This window comes from Schistocerca serialis, chromosome 4 (assembly GCF_023864345.2).
Source record: "Schistocerca serialis cubense isolate TAMUIC-IGC-003099 chromosome 4, iqSchSeri2.2, whole genome shotgun sequence".
NCBI classification, from domain to species: Eukaryota; Metazoa; Arthropoda; class Insecta; order Orthoptera; family Acrididae; genus Schistocerca; species Schistocerca serialis.
Genome location: NC_064641.1, coordinates 268,386,495 through 268,403,356, shown reverse-complemented (window position 1 = coordinate 268,403,356; position 16,862 = coordinate 268,386,495). Strand labels below are relative to the sequence as shown.

Below are 16,862 nucleotides of genomic sequence, written 5' to 3'. Positions count from 1 at the left end.
CCACCATACTTGCTCTGGACACTGCAAGAGGGCTGTACAAGCAATGATCACACGCACGGCACAGCAGACACACCAGGAACCGCGGTGTTGGCCGTCGAATGGCGCTAGCTGCGCAGCATTTGTGCACCGCCGCCGTCAGTGTCAGCCAGTTTGCCGTGGCATACGGAGCTCCATCGCAGTCTTTAACACTGGTAGCATGCCGCGACAGCGTGGACGTGAACCGTATGTGCAGTTGACGGACTTCGAGCGAGGGCGTATAGTGGGCATGCGGGAGGCCGGGTGGACGTACCACCGAATTGCTCAACACGTGGGGCGTGAGGTCTCCACAGTACATCGATGTTGTCGCCAGTGGTCGGCGGAAGGTGCACGTGCCTGTCGACCTGGGACCGGACCGCAGCGACGCACGGATGCACGCCAAGACCGTAGGATCCTACGCAGTGCCGTAGGGGACCGCACCGCCACTTCCCAGCAAATTAGGGACACTGTTGCTCCTGGGGTATCGGCGAGGACCATTCACAACCGTCTCCATGAAGCTGGGCTACGGTCCCGCACACCGTTAGGCCGTCTTCCGCTCACGCCCCAACATCGTGCAGCCCGCCTCCAGTGGTGTCGCGACAGGCGTGAATGGAGGGACGAATGGAGACGTGTCGTCTTCAGCTATGAGAGTCGCTTCTGCCTTGGTGCCAATGATGGTCGTATGCCTGTTTGGCGCCGTGCAGGTGAGCGCCACAATCAGGACTGCATACGACCGAGGCACACAGGGCCAACACCCGGCATCATGGTGTGGGGAGCGATCTCCTACACTGGCCGTACACCACTGGTGATCGTCGAGGGGACACTGAATAGTGCACGGTACATCCAAACCGTCATCGAACCCATCGTTCTACCATTCCTAGACCGGCAAGGGAACTTGCTGTTCCAACAGGACAATGCACGTCCGCATGTATCCCGTGCCACCCAACATGCTCTAGAAGGTGTAAGTCAACTACCCTGGCCAGCAAGATCTCCGGATCTGTCCCCCATTGAGCATGTTTGGGACTGGATGAAGCGTCGTCTCACGCGGTCTGCACGTCCAGCACGAATGCTGGTCCAACTGAGGCGCCAGGTGGAAATGGCATGGCAAGCCGTTCCACAGGACTACATCCAGCATCTCTACGATCGTCTCCATGGGAGAATAGCAGCCTGCATTGCTGCGAAAGGTGGATATACACTGTACTAGTGCCGACATTGTGCATGCTCTGTTGCCTGTGTCTATGTGCCTGTGGTTCTGTCAGTGTGATCATGTGATGTATCTGACCCCAGGAATGTGTCAATAAAGTTTCCCCTTCCTGGGACAATGAATTCACGGTGTTCTTATGTCAATTTCCAGGAGTGTATGTAACCATGTGGTTTAATTTCTCTATTCGCATGGTAGGAGTAACAGGCTCTCAATTTTAACGAAAAAATGCAGCGGAATACAAGGTATTACTTTCAGAGTGATGTACCCAAATATATGTAGTATGGAAGGAGATACAGTAGGTGTGCTAAAGGAGGAGGACCTAGATGTGTGATGGGATGGAGTGGAGACTCCATCTCTGTGGAGAATATTTGATGGGGAATGAGAAGGCGGTGGTACCAGAGGAATAAGGAGAAAAAAACTTATTGTAGTTTTACTAGTAATGAAATATTTAATTTTTGACACTTACTCCAAACGTTGTGTGGAATAAAAATAAACTAGTCTGGGCTGTAAAAGATTAAGAAAGATAAGTAAATGGAAATTTGGAGAGTTTACATATGCTGACAAATGGAATCAGGCTTCATCTGACATGAAGTAAAGCAAAGAATCCAAGTAACCATTAGCAGTTGATGGTAACAGTCAGTTACAACCATGAACTCTTTTTTTTTTTTTTTTTTTTTTTCCTGATTTTCAAATTTCAATGTATGAGATATATCAACTTGCTGCAAAAACCTCCTTACCAACTTGTGGGGACTTCTCCATGTGAATTCTGTCTATAGTTTCTGAGGTCCTCATTGTCAGTTGCCATTCCTCTGCACATTCTGAACGGATCCTACAGTCTTCCATTCCTTGCACAGATCTTGAATAGTGCTGGCTATTGGGGAGTTTCCTACCAGGTTACTTCATTTGAAAAATTTCTTTACATTTACTGATGGAACCTGTCTTGTATTGTATTGTATGGAACTGGGGACCTAGAAATGACAAAGAGGCTTCATCCCCGCCGTAGCCCTCAGTGGTTCACAACCGCACAACATGCTACAGCAGTCCACTCACCCCTCCACTGAACCCAGGGTTACTGTGCGGTTCGGCCCCAGTGGACCCCCGCCCCCCCTTCCCTCCCCTACCCCCGGGAATGTCTTACACCAGATGAGTGTAGCCCAAATGTTTGTGTCATAGAGTAATTATGGTGTACTCGTACATGGAGAAAGTGTTTGTGCAGCAATCACCGACATAGTGTAAACTGAGGCGGAATAAGGGGAACCAGCCCACATTTGCTGAGGCAGATGGGAAACCACCTAAAAACCATCCACAAACTGGCCAGTACACTGGACCTCGACACTAATCTGCCAGGCAGATTCATGCCGGAGACCGGCACGCCTTCCCACCCAGAAAGCAGTGCATTAGACTGCACTGCTAACCAGGTGGGCTGAACCTGTCTTTATGTAACACTCCACAATATTAGTTTCTGTTCTAATGCAAATTGCCCCACTTCTGTAACAACTCAACCGTACGTGCTTCCCACAACAACTGATGCTCAAACACACAGCTGCATTCAACTTTCTTATAAGATGCAGTGTAGCCAACTTTTGAGACAGTGTTGCCACTTCACAAGCAATTCGACTAGAGATGATTAATTGGTATGTGAGGCATACTAGTTTTGTGTGGGACATCCTATATAAAAGTCTCAGTTTAGGTTCTGGGATCTGTGCGATGCTGGGAGATTTGGGGGATGAGATAGATGGAAAAAGTAAGCAAGACGAGATCTGGCTGCTATGGGGGATTGATGGAGGTTCACCTAAGGAAACCCAAAAAACTATAGTCAGCCTATCAACCAAGAACCTCAATCCTACTGACATTTCAGTCCTATCCAAAGGCTTTACCTTTAGACCCAATGCAAAGTTCCATCATGTCCCTTTAGTATCATACCCAACTACAATCATGTTGGACCCATCAAAGACATACTGTTCTTCTCCTTATCTCTATACTGGACACATTTTTCTCCTATTAATCAATCCAACCAAAACCAACCTAAGTGTAAGACTGAAGCTTCCCTACCACAGTTCACACCACTATCGAAGTGTAAGCCTCCTCCCTCTCAAACATAATCATCCCATTACCCCCCCCCCCCCCCCTTTTTTTCTCTAAACAGAAGAAAGAACAGCACTCCACAATCAGAAAACAAATCCCAATTTAATCACCCTCTCTGCAGACAAATGTTCTACCACTGCCATGATGAACCATGGTAATTACTCGACAGATGGCAGCCATTGATTCTCTCCATATAAGCCCTGACATAGTGATCCCATGCCAGATGCTCAGTATAACCAATCTCTGCTCATATCCTTATGTCCATCCCAGAATCTCTACCTATATCCATTTCCCTCCTCATTTACAGTTAACTCCACATGATTACTTTGCATTTCGAACTTTTGTGCTTGGCACAGAGTTCGTAGAACCACTTTCAGACTATTTCTCAACTTTTCCACCCTCAAACAGCATGCAGGAAAATGAATACCTAAATCTTTCCGTGCGTGCTCTGATTTTTGTTATTTTGTTACAGTGGTCATTTCTCAAGGTGTAGGTTGAAATCAATACAATATTTCAGCATTTTGAGGAGAAATAGAATTTAAATCACATAACATAGCCAATCTCTAGTAGATTTGTTGTTACCTTCTAAGTGTCTTGCCCATAAAATACAGTCTTTGGCTCACCTGCCAATAACATCTCGCATGTGATGGCTCCAACTCAAGTAGTTGGTCATTGTAATCTTTAGATATTTAGCTGAATCTAAAAACTTTAAATTTGTTTTACCTATCTTACAACCATAATTTAACATAATTTTTTTAACTCTCATATGAAGAACCTCACACTTTTTATTGTTAGCATCAACTACCACTTCTTGACCCATCCAGCTAATCTGTCTTAAGCATTTTGCAATTCGTTCTGATTTTCAGATAACTTTACTAAATGGATATTCAAACAATATAAGAGGGCTACTCACATTGTATCACAAACTGTTCCTAAAGATTAATTACAGCAGAGGCCCTATACTACTTCCTTGGAGAAATTTAGAAGTACGAAATAAACTTGAGATCCCCCACTAGTAGCACTTATTACCTCCATGTGAATAAGTAGTCGTGTTTCACAAAAACAATATTTTATGAATGTATGTTTGTTATCCATCAACAGACTGCTTTCTATACATATTTCGTACTGTTGGGACACTGCATATACATGGTGTTTCACAATTCATATCACACACTTCTAGAGATTTTTTTATTTTATTTATTTATTTACACATCAAGTTGAGAAGGACCAAATTGAGGAGCAAATCTCCAAAGTCATGGAAAGTCATGGAAAGTGACTACATAGATGTAATAACAGATAAAAATAAAATGTTCATGAACCCAAAAAAAGTCAAGCCATAGGTTTAAGTAAACGCAATCAACAATATAACATAAGAATCAGCTTAATTTTTCAAGGAGCTCCTCAACAGAATAGAAGGGGTGACTCATGAGGAAACTCTTCAGTTTCGATTTGAAACTGCAAGGATTACTGCTAAGATTTTTGAATTTTTGTGGTAGCTTATTGAAAATGGGTGCAGCAGTATATTGCACACCTTTCTGCACAAGAGTTAAGGAAGTCTGATTCAAATGCGGGATGGATTTCTGCCGAGTATTAACTGAGTGAAAGCTGCTTATTCTTGGGAATTTGGTGATATTGTCAACAGGAAACGACAGTAAAGAATATACAGGGTGGAGAAAAACTGTGTCACAAAATTTTAACCCTGGATAGCTGATGCCAGTAGGAACTAAAATTACTATTGTTGTGTAGGTCGACAATGCACCATTTTTAAACTACGGAAACTTGAACGCCACGTGCTCCGATTGGCCGTGGGATTGCCCTGCTGCCATTCATTGGTTAACAGGCAGCACACTGGTTGTCAGTTCACACATACAAATGTCCCTCACCCCGTCACTGCCCCAATGTGATATGCACACGTGTCGAATGGGTCTTGCTGTTTGTCTCCATCTCACATCAGAGGCATTCACATGTAAGCTTCATGTCAGACCACACACATCACTTGCAATTTAGTCACACAGTAAACATGGTGGCACAATATACATTTGAAGAACAAAGAGATATGGTTTTTTTTTATGTAACACGCACGAAGCCTGACGGTTGTATGAGGAACAGTATCCAGCAAGACGCCACCCACACCTGCAAATGTTTACAGCAATTCACCAGAAACTTGGTGAAACAGGCTCGTTAGTGGGATATCACAATGATGCTGGAAGACCTCGAACATGACAGGATGGCACATTTGAAGAGACTGTACTCGAGCGCTTTGAGAAAGCACCTGTGACAAATACTCGAGCAACTGGACACGACTTGGGGGTCACTCACTGGCTAGTCTTGGAGGTTTTGAGGGACGATGGCCAGCATCCATTTAGTTTCCACCCTGTCCAAGACCTAAATCCTGTGGCGGACTTTGAACACAGGCTAGGGTTTTGCCGGTGGTTTCTGAGATATGTTGCACAGGATCCTGACTTCCCCGCCATTGTGTTGTTTACTGACGAGTGCACCTTCCTTCTCGATGGCCTTTACAACACTTGGAATGTTCATTACTGGGCAAGGGGAAAACCTCATGTCATGTATGACCACGCACATCAGGAACGATTTTCACTCAACATTTGGGCAGGCATTGTGGGTGACCATCTGATTTGGCCAGTCTGTCTGACTCCTCAACTTACTGGTGCAAATTACCTTCACTTTTTGCGAGAAACTCTACCCGGCCTGCTGGAAGATGTTCCCCTGGACATATGTCTATGCATGTGGTTGCAGCATGATGGGGCACCCACACATGATAGTCATGCTGTGCGCGGATATTTAAATGAACTCCTCAACACCCAGGTAACTGGCAGAGGTGCTCACAGAACATGGCCCCAGCGATCATCACACCTCAGGCCACATGACATTTTCTCTTCACCCATCCAGAAGTGAACCACCTAGCAATGAAGAGGCATTGATGGATCACATTCAGCATGCCACCAATCACATCAAGGCAATGCCAGGAATCCTTGAAAGACTTCGCAAAACACCGTTCGATATTACCAAGTTTGTGTCACATCAGAGGGTCACCAGTTCGAGCACCTACTTTAAGTAAACACTATCCTGGCCACAAAAAAGGCCCTTTTCAGGGCCAACACAATTTGTAAAAGACTTTCTGTATGCTAACTAACAGCTATTGATGGGTTCGTTCCTGGTACGTCTTATCTTACTGCACTATTTGAAAACAAGCCAACGTTACACACAATGTTCTTTACTACCAAGCTAGTGTCATCAGCAAACAGAAATATTTTAGAGTTACCCACGACACTAGAGGGAATATCATTTATATAAATAAAGAACAGGAGTGGTTCCAACACTTATCCCTGTGGCGCCACCCATTTGACCATACCCACTCAAGACACCACATCACAGATATTCTCAACACTGTGAATAATGACATTTTGCTGTCTGTTGTTAAAGTAAGAGGTGAACTAATTGTAAGCTACTCCCCGTATTCTGCAATGGTCCAACTTCTGGAGCAAATATTTTGTGATCAACACTATCAAATGCCTTAGTTAAATCAAAAAATATGCCTAACATTTGAAACCTTTTGTTTAACCCACCCTGTACCTCACAGAGAAAAGAGAATATAGCATTTTCAGTTGTTAAACAACTTCCAAAGCCAAACTGTAGATTTGATAGCAAATTATGTGATATAAAATGATTAATCATCCTTACATACACAGCCTTTCCAGTAACTTTAACAACACTGATGGCCTAGAAATAGGTCTAAAATTGTCTACATTATCTCTTTTCTCCATTTTTATAAAGTGGCTTCACTATTGAATACTTTAATTGTTCAGGTATCTGACCATTCCTACAGGAAGAATTACAAATATGGCTAAGTACAGGGTTAGCATGTGCAGCACAGTCCTTTAATATTCTGCTAGGCACTCCATCATATCCATGAGAGTCCTTAGTCTTCAGTGATTTAATTATTGACACAATATCCCCCTCGTCTGTATCACGGACGAATATTTCAGACATAAATTTCAGAAAGGCATTTCCCAAAAGAGTTATATGATTGCCTATAGAAACAAAATTTTTATTTAATTCACCAGCAATGTTCAGAAAATGATTTTTAAATACTGTACATATACCTGATTTATCAGTAACAGAGATATTTTTACTATAAAATGACTTTATATCGTCAACCTTGTGCTGCTGATCAGACACTTCCACTTCCTTCACAACCGACCATATGGTTTTAATTTTATCCTGTGAATTAGCTATTCTATTTGTGTACCACATACTCTTTGCCTTCTTAATAACATTTTTAAGCACCTTACAGTACTGTTTGTAATGGGCTACTGTAGCTTGATTCTGACTTCTAAAATTTTGATACACTTTCCACTTTGTAATACCACTAGTCAGTCACTGAGGCTGCCTTCTGCTGCCAGTACCCCATTTAGAATGTTCCGATGGGAAGCAACTCTCAAAGAGCATGAGAAATTTGTTAAGGAAAGCATTATATTTGTCATCTATGTTGACGGCACTATAAACATCCTGCCACTCTGTTCCTTGACGGTGTTTAAAAAACTCTCTATTGTCATTGGATTAACTTTCCTCCATAGTCTGTAATTATATGTGACATTTGTTTGAGTACAAAAGCCTTTTAGTGTTAAAAATTGTGCATCATTGTCTGAAAGGCCATCCACCCTTTTACTAACAGAATGCCCATCTAGTAATGTAGAATGAATAAAAATATTGTTTATGGCAGTGCTACTGTTCCCCTGCACCCTAGATGGAAAAAACACAGTCTGCATCAAATCATATGAATTTACAGGGTGTCCAGAAAAGGACTCCCTGATTTCAAAATTAAATATCTCGAAAACAAAGATCAATAGAGGAATGCAGAAAAGGGTATGTCTATTGTGAAAGCTGTAAGAAGTTTATACAGCAGTTTGAAATAATAGTTACAAAAGCTGCTAACAGATGGCGCTGTAATCGCCATACGTAATGCCTAGTATAAATAGTGATCTGAAGCCCAGAGCGATCAGTTCCACTATTGAAACATGAAAGGAGGTTAGCGTACTGAAGGAAGAGATTAAAACCATGTACTCCATTGAACAACGCATTTTTCTGGTCCTAGAGTACCACAGGTTAGACGAGAGTCCTACGGCAACAAGGCAAAGTTTCCAAGCACGATTTAATGTTCCAAAAGGACCCGATGCGAAAACCATTCGTACACTCTTCACAAAATTTCAACGAACAGGCAGTGTAACTGATGATCTAGTGGGGCATGTTGGCCGCAAGCAAACTGCAGTTATGCCTGAAAATATCGCCACACTTTCTGGAATTATTCAGCGAAATCCAATGTCATCTGTCTGTAGAATTGCATCTGAGACTGGTTTGAAGCGTTCCAGCATGCAGAAAATACTGAGAAAGAGCCTACACATGTTTCCATTCAAAATTCAAACGCACTAGGCCATACCCGTACGAGATGTGCAACAAAGGGTTGCCTTTGCTAATCAGATGCTCACAATGATTGATAGTGAAGGATTTGTTGTTGGCTGCATCTGGTTTACAGATGAAGCACACTTCCACCTGTATCGATACGTGAATAAGCAGAACTGATGATTTTGGGGGTTCCGAAAAGCCATATTGGTGTGAAGCAAAACCCCTGTGTTCTCCTAAAGTTACTATGTGGGCTGCAGTATGCAGCAGAGGCATTATTGGCCCTTTTTTCATTCAAGAAACGGTCACTGGTGTATGTTACGTTGCAATTTTGGAACAATTTGTCGCTACACAGCAAGCGTTACAGGATCGACCAGGTACTGAATTGTTTATGCAAGATGGAGCCCGACCACATCAGACCGAACAAGTGTTTCGCTTTCTTGAAGAATACTTCAGGAATCGAGTCATTGCTTTGGAATATCCCAAATTTACTGGTGCAGGCATGGATTGGCCTCCATATTCGCCGGATTTGACTCCCTGTGACTTTTTTTTGTGGGGCACAGTGAAGGACATGGTCTACCCGAAGCATCCCGCCACTCTGGACGAGCTTGAATCGGCGATCTCTGTGGCATGTGAATCCATTTCGGTTGAGACACTACGAAATGTGATGGCGAATTTCATTCTTCATTTGCGCCACCTCTGTAGTGCCAATGGTGAACATTTTGAAAACATTGTGATGTGATTGTTTGCAAAGATTGTTTTCATACAAATATTTCACTTATGTATGCTGATATGAGCTGTACAGTGTACAGCCCCATCTGTTAGCAGCTTTTGTAACTAGTGACTGTGGAAGGCAGCTGGAAGATTAAAACAGAATTTCTATTTTGTGATGAATGGAAGCTTGCTCTCAATGTAGAAATGAATAAGTTATTGCAAATAAGCATCCTGTAATATTCGAATACAGCATTACTGATGTGCTGATTGATACTATCACAACAATTAAATATCTAGAGTTAGCATTTGCAAAGTGATATGAATGAACACATAAAGGCAACAGTAGCAAAGGTGAATAGTCAACTTAAGTTTACTGGGAGAAATTTAGGACAGTGTAGCTCAGCTACAAAGGAGATAGCATACAGAGTGCTAATGCGACCCATTCTTGAGTATTCCTTCAGAGTTTGGGATTCAAACCAGGTAGGATTAAAGGAAAAATTTGAGGCAATTAAGAGGCATGATGCTAGATTTGTTACTTTCAGATTCACTCAACATGTGATAGCTACATACATGCTTTGAGAAATCAAACAGGAATTGCTGGAGGAAAGGCGACATTTTTTTCACAGAACACTGTTGATAAAATTTATAAAAAGGCATTTTTAGCTGACTATTGAACGATTCTACTGCTGCAAATGTACATTTTGTGTAAGAACCACAAAGACAAAACAAGAGAAATTAGGGCTTGTACAGAGGCATATAAGCAGTCATTTTTTCCTCACTCCATTTGTTAGTGGACAATGAACGAAAATAACTGGTAGTGGTGCAAAGTACCCTCCACCATGCGCCATAAGGTGGCTTGTGGAGTATGTATGAAGATGAATATTTGTAAATCTGTTCCATGGACTTAGATGAGAGCATCCTTTCCTTAGCTATTCCCTGTAACACTCTTACATCAACTGAGTTAGTGAAATACAGCCATCACAGCAAGTCTCTGAATTTCTTTGATCTCATTCTTACAACTGACTTTTGCTTAAAATGGAGTGCCAATTACCCAGACTATATTCATCCAGTGCTTCATAATGAGAGCACTTATCAACTTTCAAGGAACGTTAAACATAATTTCAAACCTTCTCTAAACTTTTCTTAACTTACATGTTTAACATCAAATATTAAACACATTAACTCATTTGTTAAGCAATTAGACATTTCAAGCTCTTTTATACATGGGAGTTCAATTGTTTAAAAAAATCCAGGTTTTACTGGCTTGTTCTAATATGCATAAGAAAGTTGCTTTTACAAATACTAATACTCATACTTTGGGGCAGTACTACAAGCATCCCATTTGCAAAATACAAACTATTTGTTGTTAAAATGATAAATGTCACTGATAATCATATCAAGTGGGTGGTAAGACAAGATTAACAACAACAATATCTTTCTGAACATTATATCAATCTTTGAACTCTGATGAATAGTGAAAAAACCAGCCTGGATTGAGAAACACAATTAAGAACCCAGAAGTGAGTAATTTAGCCATGCAGCACAATCCAATAACAATAATAAAATATAAGAACACGTTCACTTTTATCACATTTCTGCACATATTTAAAATGAGAAGTCAAAATAAGTTTGTATATCATTATAATTTTATATATTATACTGACTTGTCAATGAATTCAGCAGTTACTCCAAATGTATCTGCCATAAAATCCAAAGTCAAGCTTTGATAGCATTGCAAAATTTGGGTATATGCTCTCAGTCGCATTTCTCGTATATAGTGACGATAGTGAGGGCTAAGGTAATAATCATGCTTAAGAAAGTCTTCCACTTGAGCTGGAACAAATATGACTACAATGTAGCATCATTGTTGATATTTGAAATAATAATTTAAGATTAATATATGAAAACATGCTGTCCAAATCTACATTGCACAAACCGTCCATTCCATTTGCAAAAAAACTAAATTATTTTATGATGTTATCTCAGCATTACTGTTTCATTTTATATGTTACAAGAGTCACTAGTCCACCAAGTTAAACATGTACGCTACGTAATATATGGAATTCTTGTACATAGGATGTACCTGGGAAGACTTGACTTCAAGCGCCATTCAGTATCATTGCACTTTAAAAATTAAAAAAAAATACTCAAAGGCATATAAAATGTCTGATAGACAGCAAAACAGATTTTAAATCAAATAAGAAAACTCCTTCTATTCAACAGATGAAATTTTAATATTAAACAAAACTTACATAGTGTAGAAGGCAAAGATATTCAATTTTACAAAATCTAAGTTTGTTTCACTACAGACTACATCACATACAGAAACAACTGAGTTTTGAACTGTTCTGATCATTTACTTCCACCAACTGCCAGTAGCCACAATTATTTAGGCTCCCAAGGAACACTGAATGACTGTAATTTCTCTCCTCCAGACTGCTCTATGGCTATTTTAAACTTCAAAAGTGTCTCATTTTATACACACATAAACAGATCCTTTCCCATCAAGACTTCTTTTATTCCTCTTTCTGTATACATGAACCTTATGGTAAATTATCTTTCTAGTGTCAAATGGATTGGCTAATGGAAAAGCTATAGGAGAGTAATTTCACACAATTTAATTGTGATGTGTCAGATCACTGTAATCATTGATTAGATAGCTCTTTCTATATTACAGATGAATTTATAACTGAAAACAAATAGCCTGGGTAATATAGAAAATGCAGATGCTTAATTTTGTTATAAAATCTGTTTCTCCGGTAGCACTATAATATATGTTTCCCATGACAGCAGGGATGGATTATTAGAGGAGTAATTATTTGATCAACTGTAGTATAGCAGTATGTTATAATCTTTAAATGGGCATGAGCCTCTGTTGGACTTTTGGAAGATGGCCTGATTGCATAGGAACTGGGATAATCCCCTTGTTGGAAGGCTAAGAATGTACAAATTTTCCTCCAAATCCAAGCTTGATAGTCAAGAATGATTTCCCTCCATGGAGTATACTGGGGGCTAGCTGTAACATCACAGGAACTTTTGTTGCTGATCTCTTGCCAAATATGTAACGAATATAGTTCAGCTAGATGAGCACACAGAATAGATTATCAAAGTCAAATTTCAGAGGAACTAGAATCTTACACCTCTGCATTACACAACATAGAATAAAAGATGAATGGCAATAGCAAAGTCAATATATATGCAGTGGCAGGTGGCATTGTTCAACATTGAAAAATGCTTAGGCAGTAATCAACCACATCCAGTTGAACTTATGAACCACTTTAGTGATTTACCAGAAGTTATACTGACACAGATCTTACAGTCTAGGCTGTATAGACCACACAGAAATAGAAGTAAAATTACATTTATTTATTTTGCTAAGTTTAGGAAAACATACAAAGAACAGTTTTGGTTGACACACAATCAGGAGCATATCTGACCTGGGATATCTGACCTGGGATTCGGCTGTATGAGGCAAGTCCAAGTGATTTTGCCATCTAGATTAAATTATTTCACACAACTTATCAGGAGAGTGAGAAATTAAGACTTACTTGCCTTTTGAGGAATAAGATCAAGTCCTCACAATATTACAGAAGCTTTCCATTTAGATACAAACATTAGTAGTGGACACCAACGTCCACACAGTTGAGGCAACCCTGGATACTGCAGAGGAGGTAGAAACTCTAGATGAGCACTCACTCATGTGATAACAAAGAACACACATGCAAAAGACAAGGAAGTTCTAAGTGGAAATTAGTATGAGCAATCATTTCACAGCTACAGTATTTGTAAATGTGAAGTTGATAGGACACATACCTAGCAAAGAAATAAAGAAATAGTATATGCCTAGTCAGGACTTGGTAAATTTCTTGGTTTATGTAAAAAGCAAAAATGGTTATGGAAATATAAAATCCATTTCACACAAAGCTAGAAGAATTACTTCAGAAGGATGGGAAGGAGTTTACAGACGATTTCATCAACCCAGAGATCAATATAACACTACAAATGAAAAATATGTGAGCAGTACTGCACAGCAGCAATAATGCTTTGGTACTTTCAGAGAAATGGTTGGCTCAAATGGGGGTTAGCATATTCTTCTGTCGACCACTTCAATTATAGGAAAAACTCATGCGAACTTAATTAAGAAAACTAAGTGTTCAAATTTTACCTGTAAATTCTTGGCAAATTACTTAGGTCAGATATCTAGAGTGAGAACAGCCAATTCCAGAAAAGGACAAATAGCTGCCAAAACCAGACTGTCCTTTATTATTGTTGCAAAGATGGGTAAAGAAAAAATGGGTTGAAACTGAAAGGATTCCCCAAAGAGCAACAGGTGACAGAAGCTTGAAAAAGAAAAAAAGTTTTTGATGAAGAACTTGATGAAAAGGAGTTGTACTACTAGGGGTGACTGGTTCAGGCAAAAACATTCCAGAGGATGTATGCAAAAAGTGTTTCGGTATCCTTCAGAAATAATAGGAGGTATTTTCATTTGAAATGAAGCCTCTAAAATATTTTTTTAAAAATTTTAATCACTGTTTCCACTTACTAATTTGGATAGCCAGTGTGAACGAAACACTAACAGTGAGTAATGTTGTATTTATCAGAGACCAGATATATATATTATAGAAACCTACCGCTTTCTCCTGCCTTGTAAAAATGTTTTACACTTGACATACCGTTTTGTCCTGTCTTGTAAAAATGTTTTACACTTGACAGTTTAAATTGTTAAAAATGAAAGGAGGTCACCACCTACATATTATTTCAATTCTCCCCCCCCCCCTCCCTGCCCCCCTCATTTTGCCTTTTTCGCCCCTTGAGGCAATTTATATGAAAGGGAATGTTTGTTTGCTTGTTGAATTTTTCATTAAAAAAAGTAACAACGGCAAAAAATTTTAAAAATCTATGTTTCAAAGTAAAATAACAGTGAATGAAAAAGCAATGGAGGTTGCTTACTTAGCTATCATGTTGCTCAAGGTGGTGAAGCCTAATCAGTTGCAAAAAATCTTATTCAGCCTGCTGCTATTGAGATAATAAAATGTGTGTTGGTCAAAATCAGCATAAGAAATAGCAATGACCCCTTTTTCAAATGACACAGTCAACATCACTTATTTTTCATCTCAAATAATGCAAATTTTCATTGTAAATGGATGAATCTAACAATGTAGCTCAACTTGGAGTATTAACAGTAATAGATGTCAGTAGAAAATGCATTACTAGAGGAAATTCCTTTATCCCAATCTCTACCACCACACACTACTGAACTCCAATACTTCATCTCCTAAATTCTTTCCTTGAGAAGAATAAAATACCATGGACAAATGCTTTGATATCTATACTGACAGAGCAAAGCTCATAAGTTGTGTAATAAATGAGGGTGTATAACTTATAAGAAACATTGCCAAAAACTGCCATTACATAGTCCATCAGTACACACTTGCTACAGAAGAATTGTCCTCCAACTGTAAGAATGTTGTTGATGGGTTCATCAAAATCATTAAGCTGGTCAAATCTCAACCACTGAATAATTTTTTATCCAAAATTTTATGTGGGAAATGTACACACATTTCTTCCTTTCCATGCTGAGGTCAGACAATTATTTTGAAGAAAGAAGATATTTTTGACCTGAACGCAATTTCAAATTGAAAGGTCAGTTTATTTAATAGAAATTGACTGCTTCAGATTGCCTATTTAAGTGGCATTCTTCCAAATATCAATTAACTTAACTTAATCATTCATGGCAAGCAAGTAAATGTAAATACTGTCCACAAAAAAATTCTTGCTTTAGGGAAAACGAAATAATTTTGATAATTTCTGTATATACTCCACTTCCCAACTATAAAAGGTGTTTTAGAAGAGAAAGAGTTTGAAACAGGAGAGACATTCACTGAAGAAGCTTTTCAGCTGCTGAAAAATTTGAAAGCAGATTTTAATCTCTATTTTCTAAATGAACAGCAGATTAAATATCAAACTGAATTATGTTCAACAATTTCAGCATTACAATAAAAAGATATTTATTGAACTGACATCTGCTTCAATCATCATCAAAAGATAAACTTAAATTAATTCCATTAGTAGAATTTCGGTACCACTTCAAACATGACTATCTTCAACTGTTGTAAAACGCTATGTCAGTACTTTTACCATTTGCAATTACATATATGTGCAAAACAAAATTCTTAACTTATGTGTTGACAAACAATAAACACCACAACAAATTTGATGCCATAACCATCATGAGTATTCAGTTTTTGTCTATGAAGCCTAATATTATGAATATATGCGAAAATAAGAACCAGTACCACTCATCTCATTAAAATTTATAACCACCATATGATTATGTTACTTTAAGTTTCTTTTAAAACTTTTCAGTTAATTAAAAAAATTGAAGCAGATAAATGCAATTTGAAATAACTGTCACTTTTGTTGCTCATAATCAATATATAGAAGGCTGCATTAAAAACCGGGGTGGCTACTCAAATACTCAAACTTGAAAAAAATACCCTGACAATTACATGTATGTGGAAGCCAGATGGAAGCTTCGGTTAATTAATGGTGGTTGGGAGGAGGCAGCGCATCTCACAACTCACAATGAGGACTTTTCTTTCCTCTTGGCTAAGATATTTGACTGCAGTTATATTCATGTATCATTAACATATTTGAAATATTAAGTATTTTAAAATTTGTGATTTATAAAACCCAACAAAATCAAATTCCAATGCAAGGTTAGAAAAACAGAATTCCCTGAGATTTTATGAAATTCCTGAAATTCCCTGAGATTTCCCTGATTTTTCCTAAGTGAAATGTAATTTCCTGAGGATTTCAGGTTTCAAGGTTCATCAGAAGATCATCAGCCTGAACACATACTATAGAAACAAACCAAGGGTTAGACAATAAGTGGGCTTTAAAAAGGAATACATTTATTGAAAAGATTCAGCAACTGTTTTAAATGCTACTGAGTTAAAAGAAGAACTGAAAGAAGTATAACTCTTCAATTTCATCTACATTTGAACTTACACTACTGAATAAGTTTGACTGACTTGTTACCTGAAATAGGAGGAGAAGACCCTCATAGAGCTGTTAGTCTCAGTATGATGATACAGACTTCTAGCAAAGAAACTCAGTGTAGATTGGTACCAAAAGAGAGTGGAAAGAAAAGAGTCTTGATGCTAGGCAGTGGACTTGGGAGGGTTGTAGGCCACATGACATAGGACAAATTAGGAACAGGGTACCAAGCCAAGTACTAGTCTTAACCAGGTGACAGAGGACACAGGGAATTTATGCAAAGATTTTGGCAAAGAGGATCAGGTTATTGTAGTAGGTGGATAAAGGAACACCCTGGCTAAGAACTGTAACTACAGCACTATTTGACATTATTTATTTTTCACCTTCATGACACTGTAATTTTAATAGCCAGTTGTGTAATAGC

General features: G+C 39.1%; 1 protein-coding gene across 2 annotated transcripts in view; it reads right to left on the bottom strand.

Annotated features, from left to right (window-relative positions):
* The window catches only part of LOC126473820 (26S proteasome non-ATPase regulatory subunit 6-like), a 163,803-nt gene that overhangs the window by 12,207 nt on the left and 134,734 nt on the right, over positions 1-16,862 (bottom strand). For both annotated transcript variants that reach the window (XM_050101136.1, XM_050101137.1), the window contains one exon: positions 11,104-11,272. In XM_050101136.1, the coding sequence (XP_049957093.1) occupies positions 11,104-11,272 (169 nt within the window). The remainder of the gene's footprint in view (positions 1-11,103; positions 11,273-16,862) is intronic.